Source organism: Nilaparvata lugens, chromosome X (genome assembly GCF_014356525.2).
Source record: "Nilaparvata lugens isolate BPH chromosome X, ASM1435652v1, whole genome shotgun sequence".
Taxonomy (NCBI): Eukaryota; Metazoa; Arthropoda; class Insecta; order Hemiptera; family Delphacidae; genus Nilaparvata; species Nilaparvata lugens.
Window position 1 is genome coordinate 73,641,043 of NC_052518.1, and position 27,694 is coordinate 73,668,736.

At 34.5% G+C, this 27,694-nt stretch overlaps 3 protein-coding genes across 4 annotated transcripts in view; 2 read left to right on the plus strand and 1 right to left on the minus strand.

Annotated features, from left to right (window-relative positions):
- Positions 1 to 10,100, minus strand: part of LOC111049063 (cysteine-rich with EGF-like domain protein 2) — a 58,103-nt gene extending 48,003 nt beyond the window's left edge. For both annotated transcript variants that reach the window (XM_039441603.1, XM_039441602.1), the window contains exon 1: positions 9,794 to 10,100. The gene's annotated coding sequence lies outside the window, so the exon portion shown is untranslated. The remainder of the gene's footprint in view (positions 1 to 9,793) is intronic.
- Positions 10,101 to 12,531: 2,431 nt separating this feature from the next.
- On the plus strand, positions 12,532 to 13,224 carry LOC111049058. The gene has a single exon (XM_022335052.1). It carries the CDS (start codon positions 12,532 to 12,534, stop codon positions 13,222 to 13,224), a length of 693 nt encoding a protein of 230 aa, XP_022190744.1.
- Positions 13,225 to 23,271: 10,047 nt separating this feature from the next.
- LOC120354438 lies at positions 23,272 to 27,068 on the plus strand. The gene is made up of 2 exons (XM_039441607.1): positions 23,272 to 23,564; positions 26,892 to 27,068. The coding sequence occupies exons 1-2, from the start codon at positions 23,318 to 23,320 to the stop codon at positions 26,987 to 26,989; spliced, it is 345 nt and encodes a 114-aa protein (XP_039297541.1). The 5' UTR covers positions 23,272 to 23,317; the 3' UTR covers positions 26,990 to 27,068.
- The last annotated feature ends 626 nt before the right edge of the window (positions 27,069 to 27,694 follow it).

The window sequence follows — 27,694 nt, forward strand, 5'->3', positions numbered from 1 at the left end:
AAGGACTGATTTGTTTTTGTATTATGGAGTCCCTTTTGTATAAGGTACCAAGAACAATAACAGGGATATTTCCAGGGCTCTAGAGAATAATAATATTAATTCCCTATGTCGTTTTGCTAAGTTGAAACGTGTAGCAACGTGAGTTGAAATGTATAAGTTGACCTAAATTTTTGAAGGCTGATCTTCGAATTGATAAAATGACGACTTTATAGAAACATGATCACAAGCAAATCCCTAAGAACATAATGGAGACTATTCCTTTTAACAGAATAGTGTTCCATCATCATTATCATTATCCTCAAATGATACGAGTCGATCCATTCGGCGTATTCACGCCGATCCATTTCATCTAGGAATACCATCATCTAAATATTATGGTAACAATGAAGTGTGCGCAGAAAATCTCACTGGCACTGACTGTACAACTATGAGATTAAGTCAAGACTAGACAAGGTCTAAGATTCAAGTCGACGGTTTTGCATTTCTCTTTATTTAAACATAAAGAGAAATGCAAAACCGTGATGAATTTTCGAGTGATGTTTTCATGTGAAAATTTAGATTTTTCTCCCCTCACAGGTTTTCACCTTGGGCTTTATTGGTTTAAAGAAATTGTGTATCATTTTGTTTTTATATGAATGTAAATAATGTGTGTGTATGTTGAACAATAAAACATTTGAATAATCAAGATTGATATCCAGTTCTTCAAACTGAAAATAGATGCAGACGTGGATAACAAAAAATTAGACATACAGTACTCCTCATATGCCACAATTCTGTAGACAAGGTTAGAATAAATCAATAGAAAAGTTAATTTCAAACTGCCATGTACTATGAAAAAAAAAATCAAAATGTACCTCAGTAGAACAAGTAGAATAGCATAGGACTTTAAAAAGAACTCAGATATCCAAAGTTTCATTGACCGAGCGAAGTGAGGTCTAAGATTCAAGTCAACGGTTTTGCATTTCACTTTATGTTTAAATATTTTTATGTTCCGCATTTACAGCGAAACGCGGCGATAGATTTCAATGAAATTTAACAGGTATGTTACTCTTTAAATTGCGCGTCAACGTATATATACAAGGTTTTTTTGAAATTTTGCATTTCAAGGATAAAACAAAAGGAGAAAGAGTCTCTTTCAAACGCCAGTATTATCGTAAAAATCAGACTATAGAATTATTTATCATAAATCAGCTGTCGAGTGGATTATTCATCATCATCCACGGCTCTACAATCCAAAACGGATCTTGGCCTCCTCCAGCAATCGCCTCCATTCTACTCTGTCCATGGCAGCTCGTCTCCAATTTCTTACACCAAGTCTCCTTGCATCTTCAGTGACTGAGTCCATCCATCTCAGTCTTGGTCGACCAGTGTTGTAATTCATGATTCTTTTAGCCGGATATGAGTCATCAGCTCTTTCAACATGGCCTGCCCACCTGAGTCTCCCTACTCTGATAATAGCCAGTGCATTGGTGTGGCCGTACATATCATACAGATCCCTATTCTTTCTTCTGTGCCACACTCCATCAATTTGCACACAACCAAAAATTCGGCGTAGAATCTTTCGTTCGAAAATGTTGATCATATTCTCATCCTGTTTTGTTAGGGTCCATGCCTCACTGGCATAGTTCAGCACAGGCAGAATCAGTGTGCGGTAGATTCTTATCTTTGTCTCTCGACTCAAATTTCTTGATCTGAAGTATTTGGCTAAACCGAAGTATGTCCTATTTGCAAGTAAGATTCTTCGCCTGATCTCATGTGCTGTTTCATTTTTTGAGTTTACTGAAGACCCAAGGTAGACGAACTCATTAACCACCTCCAAACCACAATTAGCTATCAGGTCACACTGATCAGCATTCAATCTATGAGCATTGGACCTTAACTAAGTAGGAAACATACAGCCATCTATTATAAAGATATTTTGTTGTCAAGAATCAATTAGTACTCAAAGAAAAATCATGTGTGTAGGCCTACTGGCCTAATAATCCTAGTAAAATATTAAAAGAAAGATTAATTATTAGTAAGATGATGAATAATAAAGATAAATAAATTATCATGGGAATTGATTACACAAAAAATATAAGTACAAATTTCAATTTTATTATTATCCTTATTAGCTTATGGCTTTGAAGGGCGAGTAGACCCAAGGATTGGTCGCTGGAGGTCACCCGATAGAAAAATCCATCGTCAATATGCTATAATGTAGTATTGCGGAGCGTTACGATTTCCTTGACCAATTCCATGTCGACTGAATGTGTTTTGTAAACTATTGAACTCGCAACGCAAACGCACAGGTAGCATCCTCGTAGAGGGGAGGCAAACAATACTAACTGAAAATCTATTTTTTCCAGGAAGGGTATAATATGGAAAACACATGTTAAATATTTCCTGCCGCCAAAGTGCAGTACTTTATACCTGGCACTAGAATTTTTAGAAATAGATGCATTTGGTTAACTTTGGTTTTACGCTTCAGTGAACATAGTCTATTAGCAGGGTAGTTCTACCTGAGGACACCACCGATGACTAATTGACCGGGCTTTCTAGAAGTACCTAACGGAAAACATTCGACTTTTTTCATGGAAGCAAGGCATTGTAATACTGAATGAGTATTTATAATTCTATAAAGCAAGGCCATTTGGTTCTAATACCCGAGACGTCAGTCTGCAGATTGTTGTTATGGAATGCAGAAAAGTTCTTTCACCACCCTTAGACAATAAATGCTGTTTCAAAAGATTGAATGACATGCTGCTTCCAAAATCTATGGATATGGTTTTAGTACTATATATATATCTGTGAGTGTCGCATAAGGGACACACTATTATTCCTCACCCACCATATAGCATATATAACATATCGAACTTTCTCACTCCCACTCAACCACATCACTCTCTCACACATACCCTTTCCTTCGGACTCTCTCTCTCTCTCTCTCACTCTCACTTCTCTCTCTCTCTCTTATCACACACATTATAATGAATTGAAACGCAGATTTCTGTCTTTGACACTAATATCATGCTTTAGTTAGATCAATAATGTTTCAATAGCCATCAAGATCTAGGTGAACTATTTGTAACACAAAAACTAATAATTAAAACCACCCTTAATGAAGCTTGATTAGTCCCAACCGATATGGTTTTCAGTAACTTTAAGGACATGACAAAAAGACAGTAATTGTGGGTTGGAAACGTAATTTTGAATATTTATTATAATAAAATATAAATCCCATTTTCCCGGTGCTCTAAACTCGTTATTTAATAATAAGCCTACAGTTTAAGAGCCATCACTGATACGTCACTTAGTATAAATACAGAAGAACAAAAATCATAAACCTTATTCCGGGCTACTTTTTCATTAATTCTAAATTCTCGTATATGTGTGTGATAAACGAAATTTGAATTTGAAATCACAACATTTTTTGAAAAACGTTTGAATTTGAAATCACAACATTTTTTGAAAAACGTGCTTATTCTACGAAAATTGAAACCCCTTTCGTAGCTGGCGTCTAGGAATAAGAAATATATTGACCGATAAATACAAACAATTTGGATGTAGATTAGGCGATTAGGCCTTGTCTAAAGAATTCAGCTTATAGTCTGTTATACAATAAATGAGCAATTCAATATTCATAACATCTTAGTAGTCATCTTATGAATAGTGTAGTCATTCATCAAATCAGTCTTATCAAGTCATAATTATCATTACTCAGTACAATTGAATAAATTAAGTCATACATTGAAAAAAAAACTGTTTATAAACTCACAGCACTGAATATCACATTTTCAACAATTTGAAAATTAATTTACGGAATAATAAGCATTTTCATTCAGAATTAGATTTAGTGCGTTTTTCAATTTATTCAGAGGCCAGTTTCTTCTAATATAAGATAGGGGCAGATTATTGAACATGGAGTACACCAAATAGGGATAAATTTCAAGCTCTTACTCAATCTGACATTAGGAGTTACAATACTCTAGTAGTCCAGATAACAGTAGACCTCACTGAACATCCTTTGCAATGTGGTAACGAGAATATTCAGCCATCTACTAGAAATGCTATCTACTAGGAATAAAGTCATTGTTATAATATCAGGTCTTTTTTAAAATGTTTGCCAATGGCCCCACTAAGAAATCTGATCAAGCTGGTTGGAGACTTCCAATCAACCATACGATCACATTTCATTACATTACATTACCAGGGCTACCAGACATTGTTTTGCAGTAGTCGTCAATATACTATATCATAATGGAAAAAGTAGAACTTTGATATGAAAGTAATGAACTCACTTCGTTACAAATAAAATCTATTGGTTTGCTAATCTAAATGTTGCCCTACTTCAATCCTGTAAAAATGAATACCGATATAATACTCATCCTGAATTGATGGAATCCCAAGTCCCATTGCGCTTAATATGATAATTTCACTGGTCAGCAGTACAAAGGTGTTAAGTCAAAAAATCTGATTTTCCAGTAGAGAGGAAAGAAGATATCAAAAAATTCTAACACAAGACTTGAAACAAATTGAATTTCAAAGTTAACACATTATATTCGTTTTTATCTACAGTTCTGAATGGTACTGATGCATTTAATCAATATCAGATAGAATTTGATATTTATTCAAATTTCATGACTTAAGCTGTTGAGAGCATCCATATTTGATGAATGATTGTTGACTTATGTCTAAAATACCAGATTCCTTGCATATACATTAGATCAGGTAAATTGATCAAAATACTCTTTCAGATGAAAAATATATTTATTTGATTTGAAATATTACTTAGTTTAATAAAAAAATAAATCAATTATTATTCTCTTCATCAATATTTACATCTCGCAGGTCTGGATCTATATCACAAGCCTGTGAAGCATGGGTTGTCAGACTCCTGTAAAATTCGTGGAATAGAGGTGGAATCAGAGGCAAAAGATCCAAAAGATCATTTTTCTTCTTCAACGGGTAAAATCCCGTTGTAGGATTTTTTACATGTAAATGACATAATGTTTTTCCCCTTTCTCTTGAAATTTATTCTTTTGAATGGTACATTTTCCTCTAAACTCTCTTTGTAACGCAAAATACCCACTTCAGACCCACATACTGGAACCATTGTATGTTGCGCCAGAAAAATTGTTCGTTCTCATCGTTTCTTTTCTTGAGAACTAAACCCTCTTTCAACAACTGGGAAAAGCTGAAAAAATGACCCTGCTTCATCTCGTGTACCACAAATGGATTCTTCTTGCCACATGACCGTACCAACTGGTAAAAGTCATGTGGGTGGTAAATTGGCACCTGGGTCTTTTTCTTTCGTTTTTCAATGATTGAAAGATCAACATCACATTCCATGTGAGTATGTCCTGGAACTAGAAATTTATGATTGATTGTATGGATGTGTTGGAAATCAGATACAGCCTTCATAAACATGACAGATACGTGTGAGTTTTCATTTGCTGAATACATTAGGGTTTGCTGATGAATATCAAAATTGTCATTTTGTTCCATTCTATGAATACTCAGCCAGAATGCAACTCCTCACGCATAATAATAAAAATGGAATCAAACTCAAATTTTCGATAAATCAGTCTAACCTCTTAAGAGAAATCTTCTGCTGCTTCCATACAAACTGGAAGCATGACAAATAATTGAAAACTTGATGTAATCAAATCTTGAAGAATTTAAAATTGATCTATAACCACCCTCGGTTCAGCAAGAATCTATATGAAAAATTTCAAGTTAATCAGTCCAGTAGTTCTGACGTGATAATGCGTCAAACATAATTTCCCTATACTTTACACCTGTATAGGCTACATTTATAATCCAGTTCTTTCCTTTATTATAGTATAGAAGATGAAACATGGATGGATGATCATTGTTATTTTACTAAAAGATAGAATAAGTTGAATAGTATCCCTTTCAGAGGGAGTTTTGACAACCCACAAAACTCATTTTTCATTTGAAGATATAACGAAAAGGTGCATATGACCTTATTTTTTTGCTTGACTTGCCAAAATACCCCTCATTCCAATATTAAAATTTTCGACTGACTGTACAGTGAGTCAGTCATTCTATCAGGGCACGAATAATTTTGAAATTTTAATTAAATAAAAATGGAAGAATATAATTTCTTTATGTAAATAACAACACCTTCATTCTAAGACATATTAACTGCATGCGTTTTCATATTGCCGATACAGCATTGATGAAACTGTAAACGTTTATTTAGCACTTTGTCTCAAAAATTTCTAGCTGAAAAATTAATAATCCATGCCACGTGTAGGCCTAAACAGTGCATCAGGAAAACAAAGTTTCAAAACTATGTTTTTCAGGTAGAAAGCAATATAGAAACAGATGTTCCTTTTTTAATTTCGTCCATATGATTTGGTGATTTTTAAATGAAATTGAATGTACCATTAATGAAATTTAAACATTAATTTTGAAAAATCTAGAAGGAAAATTAAAATTTGGGCTTCCAGGTGCACGAGATTGATATTTTTAGAATCTATGTGCAAAATTTGTAGATCTAAATCATTCCCGTTTTTCCGGTATGCAATCCACAAGTTGACATGTTTTGATGCGAACTAACGAACACACGAACAAACACAGCCCTACTCTCTCTTATTATATAGATAATTAATCAAAAACAAATCAATTCCATACAGTCATGTTTTCCAAGTGTCCAATGTTCAATGCTCAATCTGTGTTATGCCATTGCCAGTATGATAATTCTCAAAACGTGTCAGTGGTACCAACGTCACAAGTAAGATTCAAGTACCAAAAGGTGGAACGCAAGTTGTGCGATATGAATGCCATATGTTGACTTGAGACTTTTGTACCACAATGGGAAATTCATCACGGATGATACTAATGCTATAAGTCAACTTAAGACATTTGTACAATTCTGTGAAATTCCTTTATATTATCATGATGTGAGATGTGACTAAAATACCATCATCAATAACTCAGGTAATATTCATAGTAGACTTATGCAGTTTGTACCATCTGAAAGCAAATTTTTTTCTACATTTTCCTATTGACATAACTCATTTTGACCACTGACTTAACACCTTTGTAGCCTACTGCCGACCAGAGATTTAAAATATTAACTCAGTAAGTTCAGAAAGTTATTGCTCAGTTGAATCAGAGCTACGATTAAAAAGATGATTTGGGAATTATCAAGTGGCACTTTTTGTTTTTCACTGGGATTTTCATTAAAACATGTAACAGTAAAAAAGTAACATGTAGAGACGCTTGTCGAACAACAATCTGTTAAAATTTCTATGGGAAAGATTTCATGAGGAAAATGAAGTTTTTCATTGACATTATCATCCGTAACTCGGAACGCCATGATAAATCTTGGCATCTAAAGCTGCGTTTACACCAAAGTTATTAACAAAATGTTAATAACTTAATCCTCACAGATTATTATAGATTGAACGGCACTTGAAAAACACATATGTTCATCATGTGTATGATAAGTTATGTTCAATCTAATAGAATCTATAGAATCTATTGGTGTTAACGCAGCTTTACTCTGTGACTGTCTGAAGTTGGTATTATATTAATTTGAATTTACAATTCGAGACCGCAGCTTGGAAAAAGAAGAGATGATAAGCTCATAATATCGGGGACCGAGCTTCGCTCAGGAGTACAAAAGCATAAACAATTTATTACGAAAGAAGGAATTATAATGAAAAACCATTTTGGCCATGTGGTTTTTAAGAAGCGGTGATGAATAGGTCAGTGGTAGGCTATTTGGCTTTTTTATATTCCATTTCATATTCATATTGATTATTTTTCGGGTTGAAGGTTTAATATATACTTATTAGATATATTGGAATAGTTATCTTGGCACTATCTTACTCAATCTGACATTAGGAGTTACAATACTCTAGTAGTCCAGATAACAGTAGACCTCACTGAACATCCTTTGCAATGTGGTAACGAGAATATTCATTTTTATTATTTGTTGTTGTTTTATATTGATAATGAGTACATAAGATTATTACTTTGTATGTAAAGTGCATTTTTTTGAAATAAATATCTTTTGTCTGTCTGTCTGTCAGTTTGGTAGAAATATATTACATTTACATGGAACTCAATTTATTTATTTAAGTTATCTTCATAATTCTATCTATCTTCTATCTGATTCTAATAGGTTACCAACCCATCCCTATCTTATATGATAAAACTTCAATCATAATCATACACCTGCATGATTAAAAAACAGCAGACATTCAATTTACTAGAACAAATAATGGAGTGCCTTCAAGTTCAGATGTAGGCAACAAGCCTAACTTCTTCCTACATTCGCTACCTTGTCTCTACGACACTGACCTTGCTTCTGTGAAACACCTTGTTTCAGTGAGAACTTGCTTCTGTGAGACTGCCATTTATAGCGCTACTACTTTGGACGGAGGCCTTGTCCCTATGAAACTGCTTGTCTCTGTGGGAACTTGTTCCTGTGAGACTGCCATTTATAGAAATACTTGCTCCTGTGAAACTTGTCTCTGTGAAACATCCCCGCTTTTACTAACCTAAACTTTTTCTAATCTGAGCTTCTCCTAACCCAAGCTTTCCCCAACCTAAGCTTTTCTTAGACCCAGCTTCCCCTAACCTAAGCTTCTCCTAACTTAAGCTTTTTCTAATCCAAACTTCTCCTAATTCAAGCTTTCCCTAGACCCAGCTTCCCCTAACCTAAACTTTTCCTAACCTTAGCTTTTTCCTAACCTATGCTTTTCCCAACCTTAGCTTTTTCCTAATCTAAGCTTTTCACAACCTAAGCTTTTTCCTAACCTTAGCTTTTCCTTAGTTGATTTCTTTCTAATGCAAATTTTCCTAACCCAAGCTTTCCCTGACCTAAGCTTTTCTCAGACCCAGCTCCCCCTAACCTAAGCTTTTCCCAACCTGAGCTTTTCCTAATCTAAGCTTTTCCCAACCTAAGATTTTTTCCTAATATAAGCTTTTCCCAAACTAAGATTTCCCTAACCTAAGCTTTTCCTGACCCTAGCTTCTCCTAACCTACGCTTTTCCCAATCTAAGCTTTTCCTAACCCAATATTTTCCTGATCGAAGCTCCTCCTAACCTAAGCTTTCCCCAATTTAAGCTTTTTCTAACCTAAGTTCTCCCTAGGTAGCAAAAAATGGAGTTGCAATATTTTTATTTGCCCAAATATCTCGAACAATTTTGAGTTTAGGCTATCAAGTGACTGGACATTTTTCCTTTAGAATATATGATTCTGCTAGATCCAATAGTTTAAAATACCTATTAATCATCATAAAAACAAGTTAACCTTTTTTAAAGCAAAAAATTTGCACTTTTTTGCACATTTTTTGCAATATCTCAAACACTAGGCTACTGAAGTTACGAACCTGAAATTAGTTTCATTGGATTCCTCGTCAAATTTTACATAAGATTGCACTAGTTTAAAACATATTGTAGCCATAAACAAATTATTAAAAATAAAAATTGATATAAAATTTTTGAACTTTCCGCCATGTTTTTTCAGCTAATCCTTGGAAATCGACAACAATGTTATACATGGTTGAACTCGTCCTGATCTCCTCTATCGATCTATGTAGGTCTCAATGCTATATTCCGCGGCCCATATACTAAAGTGCAGCCAAAATGAGTATGTAACATCTATTCAAAATCCACTGTACATCATTGCCAAACCCTGTTCAAGTGTCAGACTATTTCAAACTGACTATTTCAAAAACTAATTTTGAGAAATTTGAGATGGCTTGTTGGATATAGGTACTTTAGCCTTATTAAACTACTATTACTAAATTACTATAAAATTTATGCTTACGTTAACAGAAGATGATTCCGTAATATAATTGATTACTAAAAGAGGTTATTTTGCCGCCAGCAAAACGTTTTCATTTCACAGCCAACAGATCATCGAATTTGTCATAAAGATTCTAAAAAATGTTACTTCGAATTCATTAACAAGCAATACAACTTCTATTCTACTGCAGGCTGCACTTAACGTTAAAGCTTTGAAAATAAGAAAACAATACGTAAATATTAAAAAACAACACGTAATATTAGAGCTAGGTAGGTTCAGATAATCAGCTGTAGTTCAAACAGTTCTAGCAGTGGTACCACCTTAGACCAGTTATAGACTGGTTATATTACAATATATATAGACAGCTATATATATTACAATAACTGGTCTAACCTGGTCTAAGCGGAGAAAAAAGGGCAGCCATGACAGAGACACTGAACTCTATACTAACTGGAATGGACTAGCAACACAAAGAAAGTGAGGCAGCTGGTGAAGATAGGCAACCCGCATTGCTGTGGGATTCGTCATTTTGTAACACATTGGCTCTTATGGGAAAATGCATTGCACAGTTTCTATTTTATTTCTATATTGTATGTCTTATTCCATGGAAGCGTTATTTTTCCTTTATTAAACAGTTCATTGTTAACTTTTTGAGAGCAAAAATAATGGAATAGGTTGAATATGAATAAAGAAAAGATTTTTTTCATTTGTGACTGCAGTAGTTTTAGTATTGTCAACTTTTCACAAGCAAGGGAATAACTTTGGGCCAGATTTCAGAGAAGCGTATCATTTATTTATTTAACAAGGACAAATATAGACTGTCATGAAATGATTGGGAATGAAAAACAGGCTCATAGTCCTTATTATTCCAATCCCGAGTTTTGTTCGTACACAGTCCAAAGGAGGGCTGTGTTTAATTGGAATTATTAAACACAGTCTTATGTTTATTTTGATAGGATATACTATTGTTTTTTGGATTATATGATTTATTTTTAAAGGAAAGATTTATGATTTATTTGTCAAGAAAATATCTCAATTCAATAATATAGGCCTACTTACCACCTTGTATTCTATGCAAGTTCCCATTATATCAATGGGGCCATTCAAATTTTCCGCCGCTTCTTGCCTCTCTCTGTCATGGCTGCCCATGTTTAATTCGTAACAGGAATAGCGGCCACTCAGCCACTCTATAGTTTACTATTTTAGCTCGTTGGGTACCACCCTTAGACCAGTTATAGAATAGACACGCCCCATACTGAAAGTCGATGAAGTCAATCTCAAGTCCTGGACTCAATAAACCCTGGAGTTTAGAAGATAAAACCCTGACTCAGAAAGTCGATTTAGATCTAAGAGCTTATTTCAGTCCTGGAATCTGTAAGTCCAGAACTTATAGATCCCGAGCTTGAAAACCGGCCCTAAAGGTCTTTAAGACCTCTTTAAGGTCTTTGGATGAAGCCAACATCTACTGCCATATCGCCCCATCATGACGTCAGCATCGTATAGAAAACTTTTCTGTAGTTTGTTTACATTGTTTTCCATAACAGATTGGGTCTATTTCAGATGGAAGTAAATTATTAAAGAAGTAAAATTATATATTATATAATGCTGATCTTAACTTAGACCCAATCTAAGCTTCCCCTAACCTAATATTTTCCTGATCGAAGCTCCTCCTAACCTAAGCTTTCCCCAATCTAAGCTTTTTCTAACCTAAGTTCTCCCTAGTTAGCAAAAAATGGAGTTGCAATATTTTTATTTGCCCAAATATCTCAAACAATTTTGAGTTTGAGCAATCAAGTGACTGGACATTTTTTCTTTAGAATTTATCATTTTACTAAATCCAATAGTTTAAAATACCTATCAATCACCATGCAATTTTCGCACATTTATTGCAATACCTCAAAAACTACTGAAGTTACGAACCTGAAATTAGTTTCATTGGATTCCTCGTCAAATTTTACATAAGATTGCACTAATTTAAAACATATTGTAGCCATAAAAAAATTATTAAAGATAGAAATTGATATAAAAATTTTCAACTTTCTGCCATATTTTTTCAGCTAATCCTTGGAAATCGACAACAATGTTATACATGGTTGATCTCGTCTTGATCTCCTCCATCGATCTATGTAGGTCTCAATGCTAGATTCCGCGGCCCATATAAAATGCCCTAAAGTGCAGCCTAAAGTGCAGCCTAAACTTGGTCTGCAATCAGAATTTCTCTATCACGAAAAATAACGAAAAAAACCCAGCTGTTGATCTTCCGGCAACCGTTTACAGTCATCCTGCAATGCGGCCGAAACACTTCCAAGCCAGACACCCATCTCAAATTAATGACAACAACGCCAAGCTGTGAAAAACCATCCTGTACTGCAGCGCTAGGTTAGTAGGGGGGTTCTGAGAGTTAAGACGGGTTTTTTGCTCGAAATCCCCCTCCCCCCTCTAACCCCTCTCCCATCCCACGTTCTAAAAATAGATTTTCCCTTCCCCTTCCCCAGTGAAGACGAGGGGGCTCTCTCTCTAAAAATAGATTTTCCCTTCCCCTGCTCCAGTGGTGATGAGGGGGATGAAGAAAGAGAAAGAGATATATCTCTCTCACTCTCTCTCTGCAATTGTACATCCACTTTGATTTGAACGACTTTACTGCTACAGTTGACAATATGAATAGTAAACTTGAGACTCTTATGGACTGGACTATGAAACATGGACTTACAATTAACGAAACGAAATCCAAGGCAATAATTATTGGCTACACTAAACTCATGACTCGCCGAGGTTTCAACTTTGATAATGGACCAAACATAAAAATAAACGACAAAAATTTGAATTACAGTGACTTTGTTACAAATCTGGGACTGACAATAGACAATACACTTGACTGGACGACACAAATCAACACCACCTGTAATAAGGTATTTGCAGGTATCCACTCGCTTAAGAAGGTTAGTGACTTCATTCCACTTCATGTGAAAGTGATGCTGGTTAAGTCATTGATTTTCCCATACTTCTCCTACGGTGACATTGTGATCAATGACATGACTGTGGCCTTGTCTGAGCGACTGCAGAGGGCTCAGAACTATTGCATCTGGTTCATATTCAATCTAAGAAGAGATGATCATATCACTCCATTTTTCCAGCAACTACATGTGCCAAAGCTCAAGCAGATGAGGGAGTATCACATTCTGATGCTGCTTCATGACCTGTTGCATCTTAAAACCCCAGGTTATTTAGCTCATACATTTGTTTTTATTGGGGATCGTAGTGTGAGAGGTACCAGGCAGGGCTCCCAACTATTGGTTATTCCAAACCATAGAATATCTATGTATAATAAATCATTCCATGTATCAGCTTGCCGGATCTGGAATCTGTTGCCTCCAACTGTGAAGAGTATTGGCGATCGAGCTCTGTTTGGCGCGGCAGTATTGAATTGGCTGAGATCTGGTGGCACAGATTAGGCTTGGGTCAGGTTCAGCTTTATTTTTATTTTTATTGTCTATTTACATTGTATCAATCTACATGAATTTAACTCACTTTTACCTTTTATGCAACTACAGATACAAAATATTTCATCTTATACTGTTTTATGATAATTATTATACTTTGTAAAATCTTTGTTTTTAGGGTTGTTTTGTGTGCATGTGTGAATGAGTGGCAACTTGATTAGATCTTCATTTCTTCATTTCTGATAAGTTTTCCTATATGATTTTTCTAGTGGAATTTGAAATATTGTTTCCAATTCTATTAATAAATTAAGTTTAAAATTCTCTTTTATTATCTGTAATTGTATTTTGATTAAGAGTTTTATTTACTTATGTTAATCCTATGTAATCTTATTATATAATATGTAATCTTTTTTTCCGTTTTATTATGTGAATTTTTCTTCTATTGTAAAGGGTTGTGTGGTAGAGAAGACCAGGAGTCCTAACTCCGCCCTAATAAAGACATATAATTAATCAATCAATCAATCAATCAATCAATCAATCTCTCAAAATAGATTTTCCCTTCCCCTGCTCCAGTGGAGATGAGGGGGATGAAGAAAGAGATATATCTCTCTCACTCTCTCTCTCAAAATAGATTTTTCCCTTCCCCTGCTCCAGTGTGGATGAGGGTGATGAAGAAAGAGAGAGATATATATCTCTCTCACTCTCTCTCAAAAGAGATTTTTCCCTTCCCCTGCTCCAGTGGTGATGAGGGGGATGAAGAAGGAGAGATATATCTCTCTCTCAAATAGATTTTCCCTTCCCCTTCCCCAGTATAGATGAGGGGGATGAAGAAAGTCAGGGAAAAAAATAATTTCCCTTTGAGGGGAAAAATTCTCTCTCTACATCTATACTGACAGATTAAAGTGAATTGAGAAATTCCCTATCACTCTCTACATCTATTGCTATACTGACAGATTGAAGTGAATTGAGAAATTCCCTATCTCTCTCTACATCTAATGCTATACTGTCAGATTAAAGTGAATTGAGAAATTCCCTATCTCTCTCTCTCTACATCTATTGCTTAATAATCTATTGCTATACTGTCAGATTAAAGTGAATCCTTATCTCTACAATAATCTAAGTTCTATAATATCCATATTATGCTTGGTTTCCAACTGACAGTCAAGAGTTCAATCAAACTGTTTATCAATATTATGCTTGTGTAAAAAATTGAGCTCTTTTGCTGTACAAACATCCCAGTCGTTATTGTTAAAGTGTTTTCTCCGACAATATGTAAGTATAATTGGAATGAGCTAGCATATCTAAAAATACTTACATATTCTCAGACCTATTTCACTCGGGGGAGCGGGGTATCTTAATACTCAACATCTATAGTTACCATGAAACTGTCTTAAGAATATACAATTCCCGCTCACATTCAATTCCCATGAACGAGAATTAAAACTTCTGATGTTATCCTCATTCAAAACCACTGAATATTCTTTCAGTAACTTAATAGTGTGTTTAAAGTCACCTTCACTATCAATATCAATAATTTTAAGGTGAATTTCACCATTATCGGCAGACGTTACCTTTGTTACTACGAACCAATCATAAGGATAAAATTCATAACCCCAATTGGCTAGTGGATTTGGTTCTACAGAGAACTCATTGAAACTTCTCCAATCAAGATAGTGAGACATTATGTTGTGAACTTGGCAGCTCGACTGTTTAGAGTGAAGTGACACGCACACGTGCGCGCGTGCTATGCTCCCTCTTGTTGAATGTTTCTCCAGAGAAATGACACGTGTGCTACGCTCCCTGTGAGGTGAATGTTTCCCCTTCCCAAATTCTATAGATAAGAGTGAGTTCATATAACTCCTACATCAAAAAACCGTTACATTCAATCATAGACACATGAAAAAATGTATAGTCTGATTTATCATCTTGAAGTAGCATGTGTTAGCAAGAAAACCGTTAAAGTCCACCATGCTTCAAATTTCTCCCTCATATGCCAAGTGTTATCCTTTCACGAGATTTTATGTTTTCGGAGACAATACAAAGCCTTTATACTGGGCTAAACCCATTCTTGTAGTTATCATTTCCGCAACCTGATTTTCGGAAAGGTTATGTTGCTTAGTTTCTATCCAATTCATATTAAAGCTGATGCATGCGTATCCGCTGATGATATTGTAAGCTATCTTATGGATGAATAAATTAAGATAATCTATGAATGCAGCCGAACATTGCAGTCTCATAACAGACCCTTCTTCCGAATTTTTAATTGCCTCAGCTATTTCATCACGAACACTTTTCACAGCAGCTTCCATCTCGTTTTTCTTAATAAAATCTCCTATATCATTTCTAGTTGCATACTTGTCTTCAATTTGATTAATCAGAATAGCAATAGCATCTTCTGTAATGAATTGTTCAATACCATCCTTAATATTAGCTTTTATTGCACTCGCCATTTCAGATAATCGTTTTTCAAACTCTTCCTTTGTTAATGAAGAACTAGTCAATTTCTGCAAAGTAGATTCTAAATATTGCTTATCAATTGGCAATGGGTGTGTTTCATTTACTTTAGTAAAAATTTCTGTACTAAGCTGTTTTAATTTAGTATTGAGGTAGTTTCTGTCCAAGACCTCCAAATTCTTAATTTTATATGATATAGCTTTTAATTTCTCATCTTAATAACCTTTATCAACTTTATCATTGTTAATACTAACCAACTGGGATGAAAAGCTGTCTGTTAAAGTTTTCACTTCTCCTAGAGCAGATTCTAAAGTTAGAGTTCTCTCTGCAATAGCTTTATCAATATTGGCACTAAAATTTTGTAATGAACTTAGAATATGTTCTCTTTCAATTATGCTCACACCGATATTCTTAGTATTTTCCAAAACGAGTTTGGTTATTTGTGAATCTAAATGAAATTTCACAGCTTCGCTGATTCCTTGTTGATTTATCGATTCCATTATTTTCTGTGTTATTGAGTCAATATCGCACATAAGATTAGCAGTACTAGGTGTATCAATCCGACCGAATCGATGCAAAGTCATCGTAACACTAAACAATTAGTTTTGCTTCTTTTAGCTCTTCAATTATAGACGCAATCTTAACATCATGTCCAGTGCTGCCAGAAGCTTTTGAGGAATAGAGTAAATTTAATCTTTCCACTAATTCGTCAAAATTATCAAAGTATTGATAAATTCTATCATGAGAATTATTTTTTGCAAATTTCAATAAACCCATCCCTTCTTTTTACTAATTTTTTTACTTGGAAATAACTTCTGAATCATTTGCGATTTAATTCCCTGATTTCGTTTAACATACCCTCTTTGATCTAAATGTATGCCTGTAAGTGTTAAGATTTTTTTATCCTTATCCAGATCTCTCTGATTATAAAGATTTGAATTCGGTCTTGAACTGAATAATAACTCAAGTAGACCATGTGTTAAACGAAATCTTTCATTATAAATATCTATATAACCGTTATCGAATATTACTTGCTGATTTCCAATATAATACACATCATCTTTAGAATTGTATGAAATTCCATAACTAATTGAATTATTCAATTTTTCCACATGAAACGTTTTTAGGTATTGTGACAGCACCTCATTGTTTTTACTAGAACCAAGTAAACTGTTTTCAAATTCAGTTGAGCTTAAAAGATTCCCTGTTGAACTCCCATAACTTTTATCATAACTTGACTCCTCATCATCAATCTCCATACTCTCTTCTTTCTCTTTTACTTCTTCCTTTTTTGGTTTTACACCATGATTAGAGTGGAAACTAGATTTGTTTTATCTCAGTTCAATTATGGGCTCTATCAATGGTGAGAGCGTTTTCCTATTGTATTCCTCCAATCGTTTTTCAAAATTAAGTAAGCTTTTATGCTTGTTGCTGATTACTTTTCTCAATTTCTTAATCTTATCGATTAAACCAACGTTCTTTCTATTCAGTTTTCTGCTGTGTGTTTTAGACAACATGACTGTACAAAGAATTAATCTCTACTGAACGGTAAGAAATGTATTGAGCGAATCTCGGTACTTGCCGCTATTAATTCCGCACTCAGTCATAATAGTTACAAAATTATGAGGTTTACGATTCCAAACTTTATGGCAAAGTTTACTGAAATCTTTATAAGAAATATCTCCTCCAACATGATCTCTGTGAATTAATTTGAGACTCAATAAATCTATCTTGAAGATTATAATCATATTTGCATTGTCCCTAGTGAAATGTTTCTGTGTAGCTCCATAACTCTGAATTAAATATGCTGTGTCAATATTACAATGTCGGCCCATAGTAAAATATTCTCTTATTTGAGGTACATGATTAAGTTGTAAATCGTCAAATATAACTAAAGAATATTCTGATATTTTGTTTGGATGTGGTATAGATTCAGAATTGTTGTTTATATGAAATTCAATATCCTTCATTTTTGAAAAGACTTTTCTCAAAAACAAGTACTTATCTTGATACTCGCTCTTAGTATGCAAGTATATAGTTTTAAATCTCAACCCATTCTTTGAAAAAATTAAATTAAATAGCAAATTGGTCTTACCACAGCCTGAAGAGCCTATTATAAGGATCCTTGCATTATGAGGTAACAACTTACCATTTTTACACCATGTTGGGATTTCTTTCTGTCTTATAATATTGTCGAAAATCACTATTGGGATATTACTCATGTTAGACACGTGTACAGCATGTGATCTGATAAGGAACTAATCATTTTTCGTAAGTTATCAAAGGAGGGTATGTGCCACTAACCACATGGCTCTCTGAGTGTGTATGGCTTATGACATCGGAATGTGGTTGACATGTGCTCGCTGTCACTCTCCCCTTTCGCGGCAATGCACTAGCAAACTGATAGAAGTTTCTCACTTCAATATATCGTTCCCTCTCTCTCCCGCACCCTCTTTACGAGAATGCATGTGCTCTGCTTCTCCTCCTTATCTATGCCTTAGCGAAAGATTTTCTAAAGCAAATTACGAAAATAAAACTGCAGATTGAAATGAAACTGAGAAGCATTTTTTGATAAAGACGTATTATATTTACACCAAATCTTTGTGACATTTACACTGAATGGAATGTATTACAATATGATATTACAATAGATTATTTTTCATCTAATAGTTGACTTCTACTAATATAACTAAGTGTTGAAAATCTGATCCACTTAACAAGCAATCCTTTTTTGTTACGCTTTAATATTTTTTCAATCAGATATACTTGTCTCTCCGATTTGTTTAATTGTGTTAATTTCTTCTCCGTAAAACCTACCACTAATTACTTCTCCGTTTAGATCTCACAAGGTGTACATTACAGGTTGAGAAGGGAATATAGAATGAATCACATTCTTGCAAATCAGTTGTAATTAAGTGTTTGTGCTGAACACACACATTACAAGATGGTTGTTATTACATTAAGATCTAACACAAGTAACCTCTACGAACATTTACAAGAAATTATAGAATTGGATAAAAATTGTGAATGGGAAATTGGATTGATTAATTTTTGTAGTTACAATAGTATTGCAAACGTTAACAAAGGAACAAATTCCAGCTTCAAATATGGTGATAGATTAATTGAGCTGGATACGGGTGCGTATGAAGTTGAGGATATTATAAAATCTTTAAAGGATAAATTGAATCTTGATGAGAAGAAGAATAAACTTATTATACATGCAAACACAAATACTATGAAGATTGAAATTCATTCTGATAGAGCTATTGATTTAACACGTACTGATTCGATTGGTAAGATACTTGGTTTTGATAATGTTGTTTTGCAACCAAATGAATGGCATTATTCCCGGCATTTGGTTAACATAACAAGCATTGGTAGTATTGTACTCGAGTGTAATTTAGCATGTGGTAGTTACTCTGACGGAAAACAAAAACATATAATCTACGAATTTTTGCCAAAGGTTCCTAGCGGTTATTTAATAAACGAAGTACCATCACTGATTATTTATGTACCTTTGAATACTCATCGAATTCAAACTATTAATGTAAAGGTAACAGACCAGAACGGATCATTTATTGATTTCTGTGGAGATACAATTACAATTAGGTTGCACATATGTGAAAAACAAAAGCAAATGTAATGGGTTATCTTGTTTTCAATCAACATTCAAATAAGACGTGTACACACAATGTCATAAGAGAGACGAACGTGAGAGCATCAACACCTGAAAACAAACGTGCTTTGTCGGCTAAAAGTGCGAGAATATTAGAAGAGTTAGGTTTTATAGTTGATTGGTGGAATGTTAGGAGGAGGAGCCGCAATTAGTGAAATTCTGGACGTGGAGACAGAGCTTCAGTTTTATAATGATATAACCAAATTCCAATTTCACACTCATACAGTTTATTTGGGACAAGAAATAAAAAACTCTGACGAGGCACATATTGGCATAAATTCTTTAGATGTCTATTCTTTACCTTGCAAATCATTTATATTTATTGAGGGAACAGTTAGCTGTACAAAACCGGGAACAGAGCCAGCTGATCCACCAGTTGCGGCAGACTATAAATTAAGCAGTAACGTAATTGGCAACCTTTTTGACGAAATACGATATGAATTAGCAGGTCAGCAAATTTCTAAATCAAGATTGATTGGATTAACATCCAAAATTGAAGCTATACTAGTGAAGAATACACTCGATAAGAACACATATCACTTGGCTGGTTTTGACAGAGCAGGATATGAGCTAACAGATAATAAATTCACTTTCTGTGTACCGCTGAAATTAATCCTTCCGTTTTTTGAAGATTTTCAAAGAATAATTTTAAATTTGAAACAGGAACTCGTCTTATTGAGGTCACCGACAGACCTAAATTGCATTGAGTCAGCAACTGGAACAAGCATTAGTGTGAAAATTACAAAACTGCAATGGAGAATGCCCTACATAACTTTAGAAGATCACATAAAACTGAAATTTTTGAGACTGCTCGATGCTGACACTCCACTGAAATTAGGTTTCTGCCATTGGGAAATTTGTGAATTACCAAATTTGCAAAATTCACTCAACCATTCTTGGGCAGTCCGCACCACATCGATTTTTGATAGTCCAAAATACATTATAATTGCATTTCAGACTGATCATAAGAATAAAATTAAAAAATCAATATCTAATTTTTAGCTGTGGTATTTACAATGTTGAAGTATATTTGAACAGCGAGTATTATCCATATGAAAATCTGCTAGGTAAAAAGGAACTATTATACTGGATGTTTTTGGATTTCTCGCCCTTGTATTATAATCATTCAATCAATAGCGAACTCAGAACAGAAATTGACTTTAAAATGTTTTGTCATTCAACACTGCTAGTTGTTGTGGATTGTTCACACCAAACAAGTTATTTGAAATCTTCGACAGATGTTCGTATTGAAATGGAATTTAATAGTGCAGTACCTGTAAATACTTCCGCCTATTGCGTTTTAATTAGCGATTGTGTGATGGAGTACACACCTCCGATGAGCATGGTGAAAGAAGTTCAGTAATTTTATTGATAGAGTGCACCAAGTGCAATATTATATAAGGTGTGCACTCTGTCAAATTTGGTTCATTATCAGTTTCACCTTTGAACAGGTAACATCTAAAATGTCTCATTCTTTGTGTTCTGATATTTTGGACAAAGTGCTAACTCAGTCTATTGGTATCCAGTGCGATCTTGATTCTGATAGTTTCTATTATGAACCAAGGTGCAGCACACCGATCCAGAAGCCACAGGAGGTGGGGGAGGAGCAGAAACGGGAGGAGGAGGGGGAGAAAGATGGAGGATTCGATGAGGCTGCCGAACAGAAAGAAGTGGACAAGCAAGCGAGTACAAAAATTGCTACAGTTGATCTTCACTGGTTTAAACAAGATTGTGATCAAATTATTGTGAAAGAACTTGCCATAATTGATCAGTTTAATAATTATATTGTATTCCATTTCAAATCCCCATTTGCAAAGACAGAATTGAGTGCAAAATTGTATAACGATGTAACATGATTAGAATGTCACTATCATAAAATAAAATGGGAAGATGGAGATTTAGAATAGACTGACTCATTAATACGTGATTACCTTGTAGGTTATGAAAAAATTTTCACAAAAGGAACTGAGAAAGCAAAGTTTTTAAGAAGATTGCATACTAACGTTCAATGTATACCAGAGGATTTTGCAAAACCCGATTTCAGCTTTTTCACTAGTTCATGGTGTTATGCTGTGTGTAACATTCATAAAAATAGACCAGATGGATGATGTGCTTTGTTCACTGCTCAACATTATAATTCTTTGTTGTTTAAAAATATGTATCAAGCAAATAATTTCATGTGTGAAAACAATCGAATGCAAAGTATGAAAATGGCCGCGATGTACACAAATCCGCAGAAAAGAAACTTTGCTTGTTATGGATTCTTCTACAACAGAAAAGAGATTCAGTTTGTTTATTGCATGCATGCATTGAGACTGCATAAAGCATGTATATGTTGCCTGTCTACAATTAATGAAGAAAGACCACTTAATTACTCTATAATAGTCCCAGCCTACACTTAGTTTTGTTCATTCGCTTATCATGGATCCGAGAAAGTGGTTGGCTGCTGACAACGAGTTGGAAGTGAGGTTAAAAAACTGTATTGATTGGTATGATGAGTGTGAAAGTGCAATTAGGAAATCAACTCGTAAAAATTATAGTTTGGCAAAACAATTAAAAGACATTTTTCTAAGCATGGTTAATTTAAATGACATAAGAGACTATCTATGTTATTATCATCCTCATAATTTGTGTATAGATAAGTTAATTAAAATTGAAGATTAAATTATGAATAGTTGTGGTGAAATGTGTAAATAAACTTTTTCTGTGTTCTAATGATTTTTCATTCCAATATCCCACTCACTTTTTAGTTTAGTAGCCGGTCAGAGCTAGACCTGACAACAGCATCGCATGTGGTGTGATCTTTTTTATACAAGTGAGACACGACCCCCTTCAAGCAACTGTTGATGGTAATAAGTACAGCAGGTGCACCTTGTCAATTTATAGAACAGAGACACATGACAAACATCTGGGAGGGCGTTAACATGCAGTGTTATGGTTTTTCAAAATTCAAAAAATTAACTCGTCTCTTGATGGGAATTTCATTTAATGAATTTGATTTAATTGCGAAGAATATTAAATTTTCAACAGGATGTCAAGATGCTGATTTACCGTTAACAAAAACAGAAAATGTGCACTTTCTAATTTTATCTGAGATATTCGAATTACTCGATATACTAGACAGTGGACATCTACATTATGATTGTACAAATGATTCACCATTATCTGTTGTTAAAAATTCTGATGAACTTTGGAAATGCTTGTACGATATTGCAGATAAAAAATGTAAAAGAACTTAGATCATTGACCTCTCTGTAGAGATATGGATTCACTTTAATCTGACAGTATAGCATTGAATCTAGAGAGAGAGGGAATTTCTCAATTCACTTTGATCTGTCAGTATAGCAATAGATGTAGAGAGTGATAGGGAATTTCTCAATTCACTTTAATCTGTCAGTATAGATGTAGAGAGGGAATTTTTCCCCTCAAAGGGAAATTATTTTTTGCCTCACTTTCTTCATCCCCCTCATCTATACTGGAGAAGGGGAAGGAAAAATCTATTTGAGAGAGAGAGAGAGATATCTCTCCTTCTTCATCCCCCTCATCTCCACTGGAGCAGGGGAAGGGAAAATCTATTTTTAGAGAGAGTGAGAGAGATATATCTCTTTCTCTTTCTTCATGCCCCTCATCTCCAAATCTATTTTTAGAACAGGGGTTGTGAGAGGGTGAGAGGGGGGAGGGGGATTTCGAGCAAAAAAGTGGCCTCGCGCTCTCAAAACGCCCCTACTTAGGTTCATAGCACTGCAGTAGTATTTTGTAGTCCTTATTCAGAGAGAAGAGGAGAGGCTTGCTGTGGAACTGCTCCTTTCTACTGCGCAAGCGTAGTATCTGTTTGAGTAACACATTCCCTGGAGCAGTTTGCTACCTGCTACTTGGAAAAATAACTGTTACTTTGTTTTCATAAACCAGTGAACGAATGAGCATGTAGGCCTACAGTCGGCAGGCATTGTGAACGAGTGAACATATAAAGCCATTATGTCTGTGAAATCATCTAGTTTTAATTGTACTTCATGTAGAATAAAATTGTCCACTAATTATAATTTGCAGCAGCATCTACAAAATTTCCATAAAAGTAATAGTCCTGTGAAAGAAGAAGCAATATGTCCATTCGAAGACTGCAGAAAAACTCTAAGCAGTAAACATTCAGAGTTAGTAGGACACTTGACAGAGAAGCATGAATTTCAGCCATCAATCGTTGAATTCACGTTTGCTTCTGAAGATGGTAGGTTATTTGGTAAGATGTAGTTATTGATGTAAAGAGTAGTAGTATTGATGATAAGATGTAGTTGAGTTGTTGACAATCTTTTAAACTAGTGACCCGCTGGGTTGAGAACTCGCTCATGAATAGTTGTATTTTGATCTTTGAAATCTGCAACTTTTAATTATACAGAGTTGGTAAAAATTATGGAAACAGCTCAAATCATTTACTTTACATGAAAAAGGAGATTCTGTTCTTCAAATCAAGACCAATTACCATTCTTTATCATTCAGGGTTACTGAGATACACAGTTTTGAATATATAAATTTGCCATTTTCTTTTGTATTGGAATATGAGTTGAAATACACTCAAGGAGGAATTTTCTTTTTTTTATCAAATTTCAATTTCGATTCATTCCAGACAACTTATTTAACATAGGTATTTAAAATCCAGTATGAGCTGGATGATGATGATGATGATGGTGCTAGAGATGAAGAGTGAATTACATTGCCACACTTATGTGATTGTTCTTTCACGTGATGTGTGATTTTTTTAACCCACTCGTACATAAATATATTGGTAAAAAAATTTTTTTCATAATAAATCTTGTCTTTAGTGCTCAATGAAGTAGTAGAAATGTTTCATTCACAATTTCTTATCACTATTCTACTGTTATCACTACTATCTCATATGAGGCTTATATGCATTAGAGGTATCACATATGTTATAAGGGAATAAGCCTCATATGAAGCACCAGAACTTACCAGACTTGAAGAAGAACAATTTCTAGGTATTTTATGTTTATAGTCAAGCAGAATCATAATTTCGAATTATGAAATTAAATACATTCAAGAAAATTGTAGAAAACTGTACATTTGACTTTTTGTGTAATAGTGAAGGTGAATTATTAGTTACACTGAATGGTATCCATAAAGAGTAAAACTTGTTGTTGTCACAGACATAGGATAAAAAAAACAATTTCTTGATATAAAATAAAGTTTATAATGATGCAGGATAATAAATTTACATAACACAATGAAATACATCTAATTACATTCAGCGATTCAGAGACACAGTAGTGTCGACTAGTAAGGAAAAATAGCTACTTTACAGTTTTTGTTCATGCTATTCTACTTCAAGATAAGTCAAAAAAAGAAGAAAAACTCTACACAATACAACGGAATACATACAATTATATTCAGTAATTCAGCAATACAAAAATGTGTCAACCAGAAAGGAAAAATAGCTTACTTTACAGTTCTTAGTTTTGAAATTTTACTCCATCCAAGTATAGTATGGTGCAAACAAGATACTCTAGCAAGATAGAAAAATTACTCCAGCTTGGTTAATACAGGTTCAAAGATTATAAATTTTCAAACATAAAACATCCGGCTCTACAATTTGAGACCAAATTTATAATTTCTGGAACTCTATTGACTAAATTTGAGTCATTTTTCCATCTTGACTATATTACAGATTACACTAGCCCTTTATCCAAAATTAATAAAACGGCTTGAGGTTGTCACAAATACCGAAGTCTATTGAAAGAACAAGATACCGGTTTCGGTTTTTACAGCATTCTTACCAGACATTGATAATGGGTAATAACCAAAACCGGTATCTCACTCTTTTACTCTTTTAGTAGACTTTTGTATTTTAGCACAAAGCTGTACCATTTGAGCAATTCATTCAAGCAAATCCATTTACTTTTTTCTTGAATGAAAATCAAAAAAGCATTCCAGGCATAATGGCTCTTCGCATCTCACACATTTGTATCTTGTTTTTTGTTTACATTCCCTCGAATGACACAATTTCGCATATTTGTCACCTGACTTGACGGGATAATGATCACCCCCATCCAATCTCAGCTCAATAGGAGCTTTTACAATTACTCTTTTTTCCACTGCTGGTTTATTAGTTTCAGCACTTGGACGACCTCTTTTTTTCACTTTGCTAACTCCTCGGTATATTAGCGAGGTCACCACTGAACTCTTGAATTCCAACAAATCCAATTTTTCATTTTCTTTCTTCGATTTCCATAGTAACCAGCAGTTCACAATACTAACTTGAAGCATATGGTAATATATCCTCATGTACCACCTCCTATCTTTTATCTTATGGCAATATAACCCCACAAGAGAGTCCATTGTATCAACTCCGCCCATGTGTCTATTGTATAGTTCAATAGAATGGGGTAGTGGGATATTTACATAGGCCTTATCCTTATTACTCCACCTTTTTGCTGTTGAAGCTGGTTCTATTCCAGCAAAAACAGAAGCAGTATGTACTGCTGAATTATCAAACCATCTTACAATACTTATGTTGCTAATTTGGCTAGTAGTTACTGAACTATTACCTCTAGGTTTTTTCTTCATTACATTTATGGGAACAAGTTTTTTCTCAGAACCAGCCAGGCAATTAGCCCTAATCGTTCCAGAGGCTAATATTTTTTCACTTTTCAAAGCAATCAATAAATTCATACTAGTAAACAAATTATCAAAAAATAACTTATGGTATTTGTCTCTGACAGACTCTGTCAATCGCATGACCATGTCGCCTATAACACCAAGTTTACTACAAACATTTACAGTGTCTTTCCCTTGATATATTTCAAGGAACTCGTAATATGTTACTAGACGGAATTGAGAGTATCTGGAACTCAAATTCTTTGTTTGTCAGATGGTGGAATTGGAAATATCTGGAACTCAAAATATCGGTGCCAAAGTGGGAGTACTGGTAATGTGTTTGTGATTGAGAAATGGTTCAAGTCTGACTTATTTTCTGGAATGATATGGACTAATTAGCCCACTTATGGTAATTCATAGCTCATTATATATTAAAATTATATTGGTTTATGAAATAATAGTCATGTACATATTATGCAAGTTTTCAAAACTCTGTTATCTGTTTCAAACAAGACTGACGACTGTTGATGAATTTATTTTAGGTTAACTATAGAACCCTTCATTTGTTTGCGATAAATTTGTTTCATCCCACATTTACACAGTCTCGCTAATAACAATCGATATTGTGAGTCCGATTTATTTCCAATTCCACATACTTCCAATTCCACCAGCTGACAAGATATTTTGAGCTCCGCCGGCCTGCACAATATTTCGGAGTTCCGCCTGTCAACATACTCTGAGTTCCATATATTTCCAATTCCGGCTAGCTGCAAGATATTTTGAGTTCCAGATATTCCCAATTCTTGCGACCCTGTTGTTTTCGTGCATTGGCAAATCAGTTGCAGTTCCACTGAATGCCAGTCACAGCTCAGTAACAGTTATCACAGTGAACGGAGCTGCTCTAACAAATACGTCATCAACGCATGCACATACTTTACTATTCTAGAGGAGCATTCCTACAGCGAGCCTCGCATGAGAGAAGGGTCGAGTCAAACGAGGCAAATGACAGGAGAGTCCTGCTACAGTCGAGACCAGCGACGGTAGAGACCTGTGACATTCGAGGCCAGCGACGGTGGAGGACTCCTGAAAAAGAGGCCTCAAAGGTCGCCTGCGTTAGGCGACAGTTGAGGCCTCTCTAATTTTTGTACAGCCCCAACAGTCGAGACCTGCGACGGTAGAGGACTCCTGAAAAAGAGGCCTCAAATGTCACCTACATTAGGCGACAGTTGAGGCCTCTGAGGACTCCAATTGAAGATATTCTCAAGGGATAGCAAAATCTTATTTCTCATTTGAATGATATTGATAATAAAATACATTGAATTCTCGTGGGTACATTCGTCTGCTTGAATCAATAGATGAACCGACAGATTTTCTCATGTTTTAATGCTTTCTCATGTTTTCAATTAAAAAGAGTTATTGAAGACAAATATCATGAAACAGTCATGCTGTAGGATAGTGAATGATTTTCTAGACTTAGAGATTTTAATTTATCTTATCTCTGTGAGTACAACATTCTTTGAAGAATACATTGCTGAAAAACGATAATTTTCTGAAATAGCATATCCACACAACTCTCTGATAAAAATATATTGATCCCTCTACATTGGAACTGTGAGACAAATATGATAATGTAGGAATGATAAAAAAATAGATTTATTTATGAAAAGTACACTGCTGAAAAACGATAATTTCTTGAGATGGTCTCTCTTTGATAATAATCTCATGATTATTATACGTCTACAGAAAATT